The sequence below is a fragment of the Corapipo altera genome, unplaced genomic scaffold, assembly GCF_003945725.1.
Source record: "Corapipo altera isolate COAL_440 unplaced genomic scaffold, ASM394572v1 112, whole genome shotgun sequence".
NCBI classification, from domain to species: domain Eukaryota; kingdom Metazoa; phylum Chordata; class Aves; order Passeriformes; family Pipridae; genus Corapipo; species Corapipo altera.
In genome coordinates this window covers 32,247-47,885 of record NW_020884899.1, presented here as the reverse complement: position 1 = coordinate 47,885, position 15,639 = coordinate 32,247, and the positions used below count along the sequence as shown (strand labels likewise).

At 39.2% G+C, this 15,639-nt stretch overlaps 1 protein-coding gene across 2 annotated transcripts in view; it reads right to left on the bottom strand.

Annotated features, from left to right (window-relative positions):
• The window catches only part of LOC113949994 (vitellogenin-2-like), a 22,321-nt gene extending 10,155 nt beyond the window's left edge, over positions 1–12,166 (bottom strand). The window contains exons 1-23 of one of the 2 annotated variants that reach the window (XM_027649230.1): positions 12,095–12,166; positions 11,964–11,984; positions 11,707–11,858; positions 10,095–10,346; positions 9,374–9,535; positions 9,151–9,299; positions 8,403–8,553; positions 8,119–8,276; positions 7,864–8,029; positions 6,904–7,029; positions 6,330–6,548; positions 5,133–5,350; positions 4,878–4,975; positions 4,439–4,563; positions 4,232–4,333; positions 3,460–3,579; positions 3,186–3,375; positions 2,284–2,377; positions 1,988–2,173; positions 1,302–1,446; positions 960–1,182; positions 694–869; positions 1–305 (exon numbers count right to left, since the gene is read on the bottom strand). The exon at positions 1–305 is cut by the window's left edge and continues 208 nt beyond it. In XM_027649230.1, coding sequence (XP_027505031.1) covers positions 1–305; positions 694–869; positions 960–1,182; positions 1,302–1,446; positions 1,988–2,173; positions 2,284–2,377; positions 3,186–3,375; positions 3,460–3,579; positions 4,232–4,333; positions 4,439–4,563; positions 4,878–4,975; positions 5,133–5,350; positions 6,330–6,548; positions 6,904–7,029; positions 7,864–8,029; positions 8,119–8,276; positions 8,403–8,553; positions 9,151–9,299; positions 9,374–9,535; positions 10,095–10,346; positions 11,707–11,858; positions 11,964–11,984; positions 12,095–12,164 — 3,608 coding nt within the window. In that variant the 5' untranslated portion in view covers positions 12,165–12,166. The remainder of the gene's footprint in view (positions 306–693; positions 870–959; positions 1,183–1,301; positions 1,447–1,987; positions 2,174–2,283; positions 2,378–3,185; positions 3,376–3,459; positions 3,580–4,231; positions 4,334–4,438; positions 4,564–4,877; positions 4,976–5,132; positions 5,351–6,329; positions 6,549–6,903; positions 7,030–7,863; positions 8,030–8,118; positions 8,277–8,402; positions 8,554–9,150; positions 9,300–9,373; positions 9,536–10,094; positions 10,347–11,706; positions 11,859–11,963; positions 11,985–12,094) is intronic. The other variant, XM_027649232.1, reaches the window with a different exon arrangement.
• Positions 12,167–15,639: the final 3,473 nt, after the last annotated feature.

Sequence of the window (15,639 nt, the reverse complement as noted above, 5' to 3'; positions counted from 1 at the left end):
CTGCTGCTACTGCTCCTACTGCTGCTGCTACTGCTCCTACTGCTGCTCTTGCTAATTCTGCCACTACTGCTGCTCTTGCTGCTTGTATCTTTGTTTCTTGCTTGCTTTTCTTGATCATTCTCATCTTCATCCACAGCCTTTTTATGATCAGGAGAAACAGCAGATGATGAGGAAGAGGAGGCGGCTGAGGAGGCAGAAGATGAGCTGAAGGGATGTTTCGCATCGGGGTCTGTCCCAAGCTCTCTTAGACCAATGTTTTCTTTCTTTGAAGGTCGCTTCTTCTGGTATCGTGTTTTATTTGCAACCTGTAAAAACAGTTCATAGAGAAGTGTAAGAGAGAGGATACAGCTGGTTCTGTATTTACAAAGTAAAACCTCTGGGGGTGTCAGACAAGCTTCTCACATCAGCCTTTCAAGGGACAAACACCTCCCTGCCTCACTCACTGAAGAATCTGCAGAACTCCCTTAGATCCACTCTGCCAAGCTGAAATCTAGCTCAGCACAGAAGACTTAGCTGGATGCACCCCAAGGGATCAATCCCTCCAGAGGTAGCTCTGACTGACAGGTCTAGCACTGGCACCTTTCAAACTAGCCTCACCCTTTCTTTCCCATGCCATCTTTCCACACTGAACTTCAAATTCTTGGCTTCATTTAGGGGAAAATGTTCCCCACTCTAATTTTCAAAGTCACTTGCCTTGAACACATTTTCAATGCCTAGAATCTTCTTCAGTTTAGCTTGAATGTCCTTATACAGAGATGGTTCATCTTCTTCCTTAGACTCTGAGTTTACCTCTTGAATTATTTTGGAAGCCACTCTGGATCCTGCTTGAATCTCCAGCTGAATTTTGTCAATATCAGCATCTGTTTCAACTACACACCAATTGCACACATTAGAAGGTTATACTGCTTCAAATAGCACTGAAAAACCTAAGACGACAAGGCTCATGCTTAGCATTTTACCTGGGATTATGACTATATTAGCTTCGTGTTCTCCAATTAATCTGTGCAAATATGTATTTTTTAGGAAACTGGCATCTCGTGACCTTCCAGAAAAGCAGAGTTGACAACCAAGGTGATGCATTTTGACACAAATGTCTCGTTTATGGGTTTTTCTTCCTGTGACGTGGCGAAGATCCTCTTGAGAGCTATCAGCATGTTTCCTTGCCATGCTGTCAGCTTCTTGCTGCATTAGAGATGAGTGTGTGAATACCACCGAGAGTATGTCATAGGTGAGAATAAAACTACAGACATTCATTACAGAGAGGGTAAATATTACTATATAAGCAAAAAGCAATAGGTTACCTTTGTGAAACCTTCACTGGAAGCTCTCTCTGATGATTTGAAAGGTTCTTCCACAATATTTAGTGAAGCATCCCCTGGGAGAATTGAAGTTCTCTTTTCAACACCTAGTTCTCCTATATTTCTTGATACAGCAAAAGCCTTATGTCTGTTGAGATATGTGCAAAAAATGGTGAATTATTTTGACCTCTTGTCTTTGGGTTAAATTAAATATGTCCCTGTCAGTATTATGAGACAGCACAGAGGTCTGTCATTTGAACATAGGGATTATATATGAATTAATAAATATAAATATTATTGAAAACAAGTAAGAGTTCATGACAAATGTAATTTCCTTATATCATGTGAAGTTTTCAAAATCTGGATGAATTTAAATTTTAATTTTTTGGAAATTGAAAAAAAATCATTCAAACATAAAAATTAAAATCCTTAAAGGACAATAAAATAATGGAAAAATAGTAAGAACACAAAATAATAAACAAATTAAAGTAAAAATTAAGCTGCTAAATAGTTTAGGTATCTTTTGATTTTTAGCTCCCCTATTTTTCTTCCTTGCACTTCATACCAAAGGTTCCGCTACACATTGCAGAGTCATTCTGCCTATCTAGAAACCCCTATAGCAGGTCAGTGAATGGTGAACTTCATCAGGTTTCAGCAATACGAAGTATTCTGAAGTAAAGCTACCATACCTTCCAACCACTATCTCAGTTTCCTCATGACATGGATTTGTTTCAATCTTAATATTTTTCAGTTTCACATCTATCTTGGTTTCAAACTTCATTGGCACTCTTGTCAGGACCTTGCCTTGAATTTCAACAGCATGTTGGAAGTATTCTGTGTTGACACCCATTGTTGCAACTGTCTGTACATATAAGCTGAAACAGAGTGAAGCAGTCAGATGCAAGAAAGGTGCTCCTTTTACGTGTGTGACTCTGCCTTCTCCTAAAGCCTCCTTCATATGCAAAGTCTTAGAAACCTCTCGTACCTTGGGTTTATGTCAGATCGAATCTGCACAGTGGAGTCAAGCAACTGTGAAGGTCTAAAATCTCCAGTTAAAGGTGGGGTTATCTTTCCATCAACTGCAAATGCAAGAGCACATTTAAACATGGTAAAAGTGAAAGAACGGATTTGAACGTAAGCAAACAACAGTTTTTAGTACAAGGTAATATTTTTGTTAGTACAACAAATAAGACTGGAAAACAAGACAGACTTTGGGGTACATGAGATCTTTTATGAGTCTGAAAAATACTGAATATATACAGAAAGATCATTATGTAGACAAAGGTTCTGATGCAACGTATTGAAAATGGAAATAAAAATATACTAAAAAAATGAAGAACTGACCCAAATTGAAAGTCTGATAATTACTATAACACTAAAATTTTGGAAATGTGGGGAGTCAGAAGACAGAGTGGATGAAGGACAACCAGGCTAAACAACTCTTGCTCTCTAATCTTTCCTCACATCAAGTGTGAACATCTTTCTTGTACTGTGGACACAAAACCGGACATTGTACTCCAGATGCAGTCTCAAATGTGCAAATCATTGTCATGCTAGCTCTACTCTTGCTTCTGCAGCCAGTGATGCAGTTGGCCTTCATCACCACAAGAGCACACTGCTGGTTTACTGTACCAGCTTGTGCTGGCCTTCCTGGCCCTTTTCTGTAAAGCTACTTTCTGTCTGGGTGATGCCCAGCCTATACACTTGCAAGAGTTACTCCATCCCAGGTGTGAAGGACTTTGCATTGCCTTTGTCAAATTTCATCACACTTCTGTTGGGCCATCCACTCCAGTCTCTCAGGGTCCCCTCCCAAGGGGGCAGCCTGACCCCGCAGTGCAGCACCTCCTCCCACCACACACACAGTTGATCTCCCACTGCTCAACTCACTGCTGACTGCTGCCCGGGCCAGAGCAGCCGTGTATGACCCGTACTCCAGCGGCAGACCGGTGCAGGTAGACACGATGTATCGCAGCTCTCCCAGCCACACTGGTTGTGTCCATTGTCCTGCAATGCCACTGTGGATTTGGCTAATGAGTCTCTTCAGCACTGAGTTCCTGTCAGCAGGTTCTAGCACAGTCTGCAATAAAACAGACATCCAAGGTTAGGATATGAAAGTACAATGGTGTCAAATATTGCAAAGAGAAGTAAGGGTGTCTGGTACCTTCACAACCTGTTGTAGGACTTCCTTATTGATGTTGATGTAGGCCAGCTCTTGGCCAAAGAATTTCAAGTAGGCTGATATCAAGGGGGTTTCTGTTGGCAGCTCCTTCCATCCCAACAGCTGAGGAACAGATAAAGAAACAAGCAAAGTTTCTTAATGCAACGCTTTACAAATGGTAATTCAGCAAGGTGACCAGACCCATCACTGGCCAAGCTCCCCTTTTCCATTGAAAAATATTTGATCATAAATAGCATGGTGGCACTAATTCAGACTTTCTCCTGCCATTGAGATGTCCATGAATAGGCTCCAGTCTAGTGTTTGGTATTCCAAGCAATAACACTTACACAAAGGCTCTGGATCATTAACACCACTAAACCTAGTTGGAAAAAAACAGCAAAAAAAATAATCTTTTCTCTTCAAGACAAAGGTATATTCCTGTAAACTAGGTTAGATAGATGAAGGGAGGGAGTAGGAAGTCTGCCAGGCATGTGACACACCATGCTGCAATGCCTGCCACTTCCCTCACCTCCCGTGCTCCTTCTGCAGCCATCTGTGAGGTGGGGAGGAGGTAGAGCCTGAGAAAAAATTGGCAGAAGCTATTGCAACCATGGCAGATGTCCCCTGCCGACCCATTGCATATCTCCCCTTCACAGAAATACTTGAGCTGACCGCTAGGAGAGTAATTTACCCTCTGAGACAGCCTCACCAGTACAAGAAGCCTCACTAAATACCCCTTATATAACCCACACGTTGCATTAGTGAAAATACCTACAGTTTTTCCAATCTCCTTTATCTTTTTGTATGTGGGATATTCAGCAAATGGGATATTTCGTTTCATGATGACATCTGTGAGGCCTTCCACGCGGACACCAGCCTACCAAAACAGCATGAGAAGGAGCAGTCTGAAACATACTTACAGAGGTGACACTTCGTCATCACTTTTTATTTTGTTTTATCATTGATTTAGGCAAATATTTACCTCCGCCAAATCAGCCACTGACCCTGCAGAATATGCCATCAGCTTGGAAATTATTGCTGATGGGAACATTGTTCCTGGGTTGTTCATAATAAAGACGTCTCCAGCAGCACCAACTTTATAGTTATCTACGGTAGAAGTAAACAAGAGACACGTCTTCTTTCTAACCATTCTGCTTGTCATTCAAGATCATATTTCTGCAGATTTTTCCACTGATATATCATACACTATGTAATGATATGTAAGATATATCATTACATAAATCTTGTTTAGTCAGAAATTATTATATGGCTACACAAGCACTTTTAAACATGTGACCCTCTTATTTAAATTAATTTTTCATTGAAATGGAGAATGCCTTATTTCTCCAAAGGATTTAATATCTCTTAAGAATGGATTTCTGAAGTGAAAGTTTCCTGGTCCCTGAAACACTTTTACTCACCAAAGTAAGCACCAACACGTATGACCTTGCTATACCGATAGCTCAGCCTGTCCAATCTGGGGGCCAGCATCTTAAGGGCAATATTGCAAGCTGAAGATCTAAACAAAATGAGAAACGTAATAATATCCGGAAACAAGCTGCACCCCATCAGTATATAAACTGTCTTCAGTTATCAGCACACGCAGTGCTCACCAAAAAGAATGTAACAGAACTCATTTGCAGAAGATCACCTGCTTTGCTCCTGTCTCTACTCACATGTTGTACGTGTACGGCAACCTGCTTTTTGCCAAAGCCTTCATGTGGGCATACACAAAACTTGCCACTTGCAAATTGCTCTCCTTCATCACCACATTGGCTATCGTTGTTATCAAAGGAAGGGCAGGTCTTGTCTCAAAGATAACGGCACAAGCCATCATGCGCACCTCAGGGGGAAGCGACTGATCTGCAAGGATCTGGATGAGATATCCCTGCACCTGCAGAGAGAAAACAGTGTCTGGAATTACCAAATAATTGAGACAATTTTGCAAACTCAATCCACACCTAAGCCGCAAGAAATATGGGACAGGGGGTCATTATCCCTGCAGAAAGGTTTCCTGATCTTTTTTACTGCATGGTTCCACATCATTTTATTCAGACAACTGAAGGAGCCATGGTGGAACAGCATCATGGAGAAGAGCTGGCACTGAATCTGAAATAAACGTCCATCTGTCAATGTATTGAGCCAACTCACCACAATCAAAAAGACATCAGCATTGCTTTGTGCATTACTGCCCTTCAAAGATTAGTGAATAACTTTGCAAGAAACAACTGTAGATAGTAAGACATTCATTCTTTGGAGTAACTCCACTGAATAAGTGAGCATGCTTCACTGTTTTAGGCCACTTTAAAAGAGGAGCTTCATCAGTTTGCCAAAGACAGTCTGGGTGAATTGTTTCTCATAGAGGTCTTAAACCTAAACCATCTGAAAGGCAGGAACTTTGCCTACACTTACTGTGAAAGCAACTTCAGTAGGAGGTCAGTAGTGACTCATCCAGCCTTAAGGAAGGGGTCTAAAAGAGGCAGAGCAATGCTGATATCTTGTCTAGGAGTTTAACAGAAAGTCTCTCTCTCTCCTCCTTACTACAGAGGCAGTTTAAATTATATGGTTGACTTTTAAGTGGCTAAATGTCCACTAAATATAACTAGCACAGGACTTAATTGGTTATGACAGATGATGAAAGCAACACTGCTAATATCCTTCTGGAAGTTTCCTACTGACTAATAATTATTACACCTTAGCAGAAAATATCAGCTGAATATAAAATTGTAAAATATTGTTCTTAAAAATAATTTTATTTTTTTTTAAACATGCTGAATCCACACACATGATACATGATACCATTAAATTCATTACCCTTACAGTATATATTCTCTAATTCACTAAGTAAAAAAAAGCTACTAGATCCTACTTACAGTTTTGGAGTCTTTCCAAGCTATTTTTCTCAAGGCCATTATGGCATCAATCTGAATGTGGATGGGGATATCAGGAGCACTGGATGAAAATATGGGAAGGAACTTCAGGATGCGCTTGATGCTGGCTGGATCTCCCACGTTGCCAATGCACTTCAGAGCTAATTTCATTTTGTCTTCACGGCCCCTGCTGATCGCTTCATCTGCCAGGTCGTGGATGGGCTATAGACAAAGCATAGTTCAATCTTCTCTTCCTAATGTACAGATTGTCCACAGTGTTCCCCTTACCCACTGAAAACCCTATCACAATAAAGCAACTGGTTTTAATAAAATCACTCAGTGGTGACTTCTCTCAGGATTTTACCCCTGCAATGTGAAAATTTTGTTTTCAACGCTGAAGCAGTATCTACATTAATAAAATAATTAATTGCCTTGGTTCTGAAGGAGACCTACAAAATGTGTATGTGCATGTCCAATTGCCATTTTGATACTGTATCTTAATAGAATTAAGGTAATAAAATAAGCATTACTAAGCAATTAAAAAAAAAAAACAACAACTGAAAAAAACCCTACCCACCTGGAGAGCTTCTTTAGGACAAGTTGAGGTCTGAGAACAGTACCTATTGACCACAGAACTGTATCCCAAGCTGGCAACTTGTTGAAGTAGGGGACTTTTCTGGATTCGAGAGCTGGTCACTAAATCCTATGAGGAAAAAAAATTTGTTTTTTAATACAGTGCTTCACAAAGCTTTCAGAGCAGGAAAATCATCAGATCTGAGGGGATCGATTTCAGAATAATTATTTTTGCATCCAAACAAATTAAAGTAGCTTGTAGACATTTTGTTTGGAAGCTTCACTTTGGAGCTTGATTCCCTGCTAGTTTCAATATATATGAATATATAAGCTTACATCGTCCCTCAGTTGAACATGACACTCAAAACACAAAGATTATGGATAAACATCACTGTAAAAATGGAATATCCTTAGAAAAATGGGCAACTCAATTATGTTAATGATGCATTCTCATATCCTCTTTTCCTCATCAAGAAGAAGAATATTGACTAGAGACAGCAAAAATCCTGTTCAGAATAAATGATTCATTATAGTGTCAACATATTTGATGCTTGCACAAATACTTTCACTTGCAGCACATTCCAGTTCATAGGGACAGTTCGCAATTAAAAGAGCTGTCCAAGTGACATAACACACCAGTGACCATTTGTTTCAGGAGATTGAAGTGGACGAAGTTTTGTCTGTAGAAGGCATGCCATGTGATCCCAGCAAACCAAAATGGGGGATTATTCTCAAAAGCACTTATAAGAGAAGGGCTTTATATTAATGCAGGGAAATGAAGACAGAGGATTGAACTCTCCTCTCATAAATGTAATGCCAAAAGAAACTCACAGGTCAACATTTGCACAAAATTAGTGTATATGAGAGGAGAATCCAGTCTCTAATGTGCTTAATAATCAAAGGATGTCATCGCTTATCATTCCTTTTGTTATCAGACAGGAAGGATTCACGTAGATCTACTCACTGCTGCTATTGGAACAGTGTGTTCATCAGCTTTGGTTAAATGGAGAGCAAAGGAAACACTTAGAAGAGCCTGAAGGTGGTTAAGGTCATCATTGCGGATTCTGCTCTTAATGAATTTGAGTGCTTCTGTGGTGCCTGTTGCAGAAACTGCACTCAGCAGCCATCGTCTGCAAGTAGAGGAAAAAAATTTCCTTGATTTTCACTCTCAATTCTCCAAAGCCAGAAAAGTTTCTTACAAGTTGATACAATGAAATACCTATAGCGGGGTTTATCTGAACATTGTCTCCAGGTGGACTCCAGCGTGTCAGCACTTGCTATCCGGCAGAGTTGGACAAGTTCCAGGAATCGGTATGGAAGATCATCATGGAAATCTTGTTGGTTATTCAGGACTATGTGTTGCAGTATTTCAACTATCTGTTACAAAACACAAGAGAGAGGGCTTACATAATTACATTATTTAGAATTTATGATCATTATTATTTGTGGGTTTTTTTTTTTTTATTATTAGAAAATCAGTTTGAAGGCCTAAAAATACTCTACCCGTTGCTCAGGGTTTTTCATCTTGATTAGCTGCAATGGCATCTGTGGCAATTCTGCTGGGAACTGGTAACGCAGGCCTCCGTAGCTCTGCATGGAAAGGTCTGGGGAGCTGCCCCGTTCACTTCTTACTTCAAGCAAGGTAAGTTGCTGTCTGTCAAGAGACAAGTGTCATGGGAGAAAGGCATTAGCTCTCTTCATCCATCTGCCTTGGCTATTTGTTGCTTCAGTGATACTGTGATGGTATCAGTTTTACTCCTTAATAATTTTTCTTATCACAGTAAAACTTTTTGCTAATGAATAAAGCCTTCCATCTGAAACAAAATGGTATTAGAGTTATCCACAATGAAATTGTTTCCAAGGAGAAGTGAAATTTCCGTCTTCTGAGTGAGAGCTACTGACACAGTGTAATGAATGATCTTATTTCTATGTGCACCATCTTCCTCCTGACACTATCAATTACCCCTTTTTCAAGACAAGCGGAACAGTAAAGTTGCATTCTTATGGTATAAGCAAGAAAAACAGCTTTTCTCCTTTTCTCCCATGTAGTCGTAATGCCAGCTTGACCAGAGTACAAATAAAGAACGGTTTGCTGAACTTTAAGGACTGTGGAAACCCCAAGAGTGAGTACTCAGACCTTTATCCAACTCCTGTGGAGCTCAATTCTCATTTCACTTCAACTGGGAGAGAAAGGCAGTGATAGAACCTATAATTATTCTCACTCTGTGAAATAAGCCCATGTTCCACCTACCTTGCTTCCATGACAGCAACACCAGTAGGTTCACTGAGTGGTGAGAACTGATACACCTGCTGAGACACCACCTCTGTGATCAGGGTACCACTGTCTGACTGCTTCAGTTTGTAGGAGAAAGCTGCAGTCCCTTTTACGAGTTTTTCTTTCTGTGAGAGGACAGAGAACAAAGAGTGAATGGGCCGTGCTTGTAACTAGGAAGATCTTTTCACATCTCACATACCATCATGTCAACAGGACAAGGATAGATGTAAGCCATTCCAACACTCTTCACCACTTTTTCCTGGCAGTTATTTTGGTCTACAGTTTTGGTAACAGAGACCCGGCTGTTCTTCCTGTCTTCCTGGATGATGTACCTCGTATGGCAAACACCTCCAATTCCAGCCTAGCAGATGAACACAGATAATGAGACTTCCCAATTATATCAGAATTTCACTGTGTGAGAACTTTTACTGAATGAAGATTCTAAATGCACAATATGAGGGTTAGTACCTACTGAACAGTCTTAATTATGTTTTGAAAGTTGTTGCCATTACACACAATTATTCCTATTGAACTAAAATATTGGCATGTGAACAATACTCAGTCAGGGGATGGAGTTTAAAATTAAAAAATAATCAATTAATTAATATCAACAATTAACAAATAAAATGGATCAAGTAGTTGTATCAGGGAAGCCATATAACAAATAAATTCACAGTTAATAATTCTCTTTTCTCCAAAGGGCTGCATGTTAAGACTTAAAGAGAGATGTCTTAGAAAAAATTCAGCACAGTTAATTTGTTCAACGCATATGCACACATTTTCCTCTATATGAATGAAAATCATCTTTTTCTTACTATGAACATTTGAAAGTAGCTGCAAATAAACAAAAACTCAAAGGAAGAATAATTAAAGAGAACACAACCTTTCATTAAAGTAGTTCTAGAATGGAAAAAACAAACCTCTTGCAATTCATACACATTCTGTGACTTTTTGATGGTTATCTGTATCATGTTCAGTATTCCTCTCACTATGTTAATGCAAGTATTGGGACAGTCTTCTGGGCCATAAATGTTTCCAACCCGTCCACTATTGTATTCAAACTTGAAGGGCTGGGTAAAGCATGAGGAAACCATCTGGGTGATTTTGGAAGATCGAGTGAATGGGTCTCTGGGCCAGATGCCATTGTATTCCTCAAATTGTGGAGGGCGGATCTGGGAGGAAATTCAGAAAAGACACTTAGGAGAATAAAATTACTTTGATACTAAATATGCAAATGGATTGGAAGAAATCAACATAACCACTAGTTAGATTCTTTTTCCTTCCAAATGTAGACTTAGATAGTCATACAGAAGTTTATTCTTTTGTCTCTTGCTTAGACTATTGTAAAACCAGTGCAAAACCTGGGGGTTGAGTAGTGCTATTTTATCTTACAGAAGCAGTTAACATATTGCTATTATCTTTCAGGGACATTGAAACATTTTACTTGCATTAACTTTATAGGGAAAAAGGATGATTAAAAAAGTAATTTAAAAAATTTGAAATAAAAATCTCCCTTTTTTTCATCCTTAAAATAAATATTCTGCTTTAGATAAAATTTAACATTTAAAAAGTTTACATCATGTCCCCATGCAGTTTTTCTTTTACCAAATGAGTCACAATATTTGATTCATATTTGTGAATTGCTTAAATCAACCCAAATATTTTAATAATGAACAATATATTTATACACACTGAGATAGAATGTAAATAAGAAGCAATTTCAGTAACTTTGGCAAAGTTACTGCCAGTTCAGGTGCCTCAGAGCACAGCCTAGTGCACACACATAAAAATTTCAGGATGAAGACTGTAGTGTGCAATACAATACCTAGCCCATAGTTTTGAGAGATCTACAGCTCAACTATAACCAGTGAGAGCTCTGTCACTGAATTCAATGCCTGAAAAAGAAGCTCTGATTTTTGACTGAATTAAACAGACAAAAGTATTCTTCTGAAACATACCTATTTTGAATGAATCAGGTCCTATCACTGCTGATGTCAGCAAGGCATGATTTCAGATGTCCAGATCTTTTACTGCACTATTCAGACACTAAACATTGTTACATACTCCTTTTTGATTGCCTTCATTTTTTACTCTTATAACACTTTTTATCTTTAGCTCTTATCATGTTTTAAGTCTATGTTTATCAGTTGCCTTCATGACAATGATTTTATACAGCCAAGTCCTGGCTTCCCACAGGAGCTGGAAATGTGTGCTGAGACTAGAATCAAATCTTAAACTCTGAGCAGGTTTAAATGTCTTGAGTTAGAAATAGCCATTTTCTAACAGAATCCCTGCCAGTTGTATTTCTGATGCAAAGTCTTGAGGAACACCTGCTACAAGCAACTTCCACAACAGACACCAGTGTCTCCTCCCTTCTGAAATCGTAGCTTGCAGATCATTCTCTGACATCTACAGTGGTAAGTCTCCAGTTGTGTTTCCTGCTGCTTTCCTACACCCCAGATTAGCCAGGTACAATTACAACTGTGATTTTAGTTTACTGTTGCATGGCACGTTTGAAAGAAGACGCAGTACCTTGAGGAGGTAAGTGTTTTCTGATAGCCCGCTGATCTCTACTTTGCTGCTCAGGCGTATGCCAGCTTTGGCTAAATTCTTTTCTTGAAGCCCATTCAACACCCAGCCTTCATAACCGTACAGGTAGCTCTTCCTACTACTGAATCCAGGGTCTGTGGGAAATAATAGCCATTTTCACAATACTTGCAAGCATGTTCTAATAAATAGAAATAACAACAAAGTCATGGAGAAAAGGTTATAGAAGGAAATTTACTTACCAAAGTCAAACTTCTGGCTACCTGTAAAAAGGGAAAAGCAGATAAGTAATGTTCAATCTAGATCCAATCACTGCCACAGAACTGAAGGAAATTTTGGGAAAGAAAGGTGAAGAAGAGATATGTAGCCTTACCTACAAGGGTGAGCGCTAGTAAAAATACGATTCCCCTCATAGTGAAGGCGAATGAGGCTCTGCCAGACATGGTGAGACTTTTATGGAAGAAAGCTCGGGAACACGTGGCTGCGTTCTGCTGAATTCTCAAGTTTTTTATCAGTTTATGTAAACACTTTCATTTTGCAATCATACTTTCTCTTCAGATGGAATAATGGAAGTCAAGTCATACCTTGGCATCTCACTGATTATCTCATAAGCCCTTTGCAGAACTGTTTAAAAGCTTCTACTTATCCTAATAAGTTTTACTAGGTCATTTACAATGAATTTACAATAAACACATTACTTAATTCCTAGGTTGAGTCACAGCTGTGTGCTTGCACTTGGTCTGCCACAGATTAGCTTGATTTTGCCCAGGTTATGCTGACCTGGCATGTGACCCAAACTGATATCTAGATGATAGCAGCCCAATTAACAGAGTCAGTATCACAGAACACGTTAACAATGTTCTTCCTCTTCCCTCAGCATTGATTTACAGACACCCCCCTGGACAGGAGACGAGGACAGATAGTCCCTTGCTATTGTATTCCTCTGTGCACCAAAGCACATTTAACATTCTACTGAAAACCCCAACATATGGAATGCATATATTCATTTAAATAAATGAGAGGACCAGTATGTCCTTTCAGCTCTGGTCACACTGACCAGGAATATTTTTTAAATGAACAAAGATTTCATAAGCCATCAGTAAATATTTTATCTTCCAAGGTAAATGACAGCCAAATCTGAACAGTTAAAAGCCACAGAGATTCTTCCCAGCAAAGCAGGGGGAGTAGGAGTGCAGGTCAGTTAGAACTTTGCATTTCCTAAGGAGTTAAACACAAAATGCAGCCGAAGTATCTGAATTGATGTAGGCTGGCAGCCAGCTTCATCATCAATTTACAGTGACAGCCCAGGAGCACATTCACAGAAGTGTTCAGTTCTAGAAATGTCAGGGCCACAGAGGCAAGCAGAGGTGCACAAAACACACTTGGCCTTTTTGAGTATGGTAATAGATTGATAATCACAGAAAGGGAAGAATGAATCTGGTCAATCCCCCAAATAAGTTACACGATCTCCCAAATTGAGCTGGGTGGCATCTGGATCAACAAAAAAGGCAAGAAAAACGCACAGACTTCTGAGTTGGAGGATGTTTCTGGGTGAATAAATTCAGGCAACACAATAAACTGTGGGCTTTAAGTCATACAAAACCCATGAATCCAATTCAAACTCAATATCTACGACATACTGGGTAATCAGACACTTTATTTCTACTCCCACTTTACCTGTGGTTTTAAGGTTAACCACAGGAGCAAGCTTTGTAGCAAACATCACTTAAACAACCAGAAATGAATGCTTATTTTCAATTGTAGCAGTTTCTACAGTCTGCCATTAGCAACTGCTGTTCCCAGGTTGTCAGTTCCACAAGTCTTGACTTTTTCAAACAGATTCCACGTGGGATGTAAATCCACCTTGGGTTGTGCGACCTCTATTTCAGGAACTGCCACCCAGCTCCCTGCAGAAGCCTACATTTGAGGGGTGAAGGGTAGACACTAGCAAGAAATGTCTCCTTTTTCACAACTATCAATCCATAATGTTCAAGGGAACAAGCATGTTTTATGCTGCAGGTGACAAGCTTTTCATTACAAAAGGGGCAAGTGCATTCATACAGTGGTAATTAATTTTTTATTGTTAAACATTTCTTTAAAACAAAGTTACCTGTTATGCATTCCACTTGACTCCAGACTTGAATAAGGGAACATGAACATTGTGTCAGTATGAAAAATACAACAAAATATATACTGTGGAATTTTATTTTTTTATTACAGTGTAACTTTGCAGGGCATAGTGAACATTAGAGATTTAGAGATCACATGTATTGTCTGAAAGCAATAAATAAATCATCTGTTTGCATTGACATTACCTAAATACATCAGTTACCTTGACCTGGTTGAAGTGTACACAGAATGAGCCCTGAAAAAAAAGCTAGGATACGATTTTTTTTGATACACATAGAAATATTTTTATCCTGCTACAAGTCTGCAGAATCTGGTGGAAGAAGTTCTCCAAATTAGGAAGAAGGCTGTTTTGTAGGGAGAAAAAGTTTTCTTAAGAAAAATTTTCATTTATTAGTTTCTTTGCTGTACAGCCTATATTGCAAAAGCTATGTTGTATTATCCTCAACCATTGGGGAGGAGAGGTAAAAAAAATTATCATTTCTAATATAATCCTGGAAAGTAAGTTTTCATACCTAATCAGACTAATACTTATGGTAAAAGCAGTCCCATCACACACCGAAAAAGCAGCAATGTTATATTTAAAGATTTTTGTGAAATGAAACACCACAGTTTAAGGTAACAACTCATCTTTTCTATATCATGCATAGGTAGCTAACAATAGCTGTATGGTAATCAGTCACTGGTAGTCTGTATTTCCTGTTCCTTAGGTAGGGCATTTGTTCTATTACCTCAAATATACAAGTATGTGAAGTGACACACCTGTACTACATTCCTGCAAGAAGCCTCCCTTTCTGTTCTTCAACAGTCTGAGTAAGATCCTGCAGTTGTTTCCAACACCATGAAGTACTACACTGTCACCATCTGTGGCAGTCATACCACTATTAGCAGCAGCTTCAGATTTAAAAGCTTCCCAATCACTGTATATAGAGCGATCCAAAAACTGTTTTACTTCTTTACAGAGACAGGACTGAATCTACATCCCTGACTTCCAGGCCTGAGGCCAGCTCAGGACTCAACTGCATACACCCTTCTAGCACAGTTGCTTTTCCCATGGAAGCATTTAAATACATTTCCATAAGATGGGTTACAAAATGCTAAAGCAAAGAATTACTACAAAATGTTTATTATTTGCTAATCACTTTATAGACACAAACAAAAGATTTTGCTCTTCAAGGCATTATTATCCTAAAAGTTACTTCTATGAAGAAAATTAGGTCGAAGAAAGGAAGGCCCAAGTAAAGCAAATGCATGTAAGTGTCCCAGTAAGGCACCCCCAAGCTCACCTTAAAGCACCAGCAGCCCCTAGTGGCATCTGGATCCTGCCTCAGCCATGGACTTCCGGGCCTGCAGTCACCTCCTGCCTTGAAAATAACTCTATGTGCATAGTACTGTTCTCCCACTTAGTATATTACATTTTTCACTTTGCTTATTTAAATATATTTTTCAATATGTTTTTATTCTTCCATAACTAAAATTCAGGCAAGAACTGCCCAACATGTTATGGGAAACCCAACAGTAACTATACCCTGCTAAACACCTGCAGCAAATGGCATGACTGAGATCACCCATTTACTGGGGAAGAACTGAAGAAACAGAGAAATATGATGTTTTGCCCTTCTAACCCCACTACCCATGCAGCAGAATGCCAACCAAGAATATCATTACATCTACTTCTGCTTCCTGAAGGGTGCCATGTGAAAACCACACAAGTATCCTCTGTAGTTTACATTGGCTACTACTTCATCTCAAGCAGTAACTCAATGTACTGAACTAAGCAGGAGACACTGC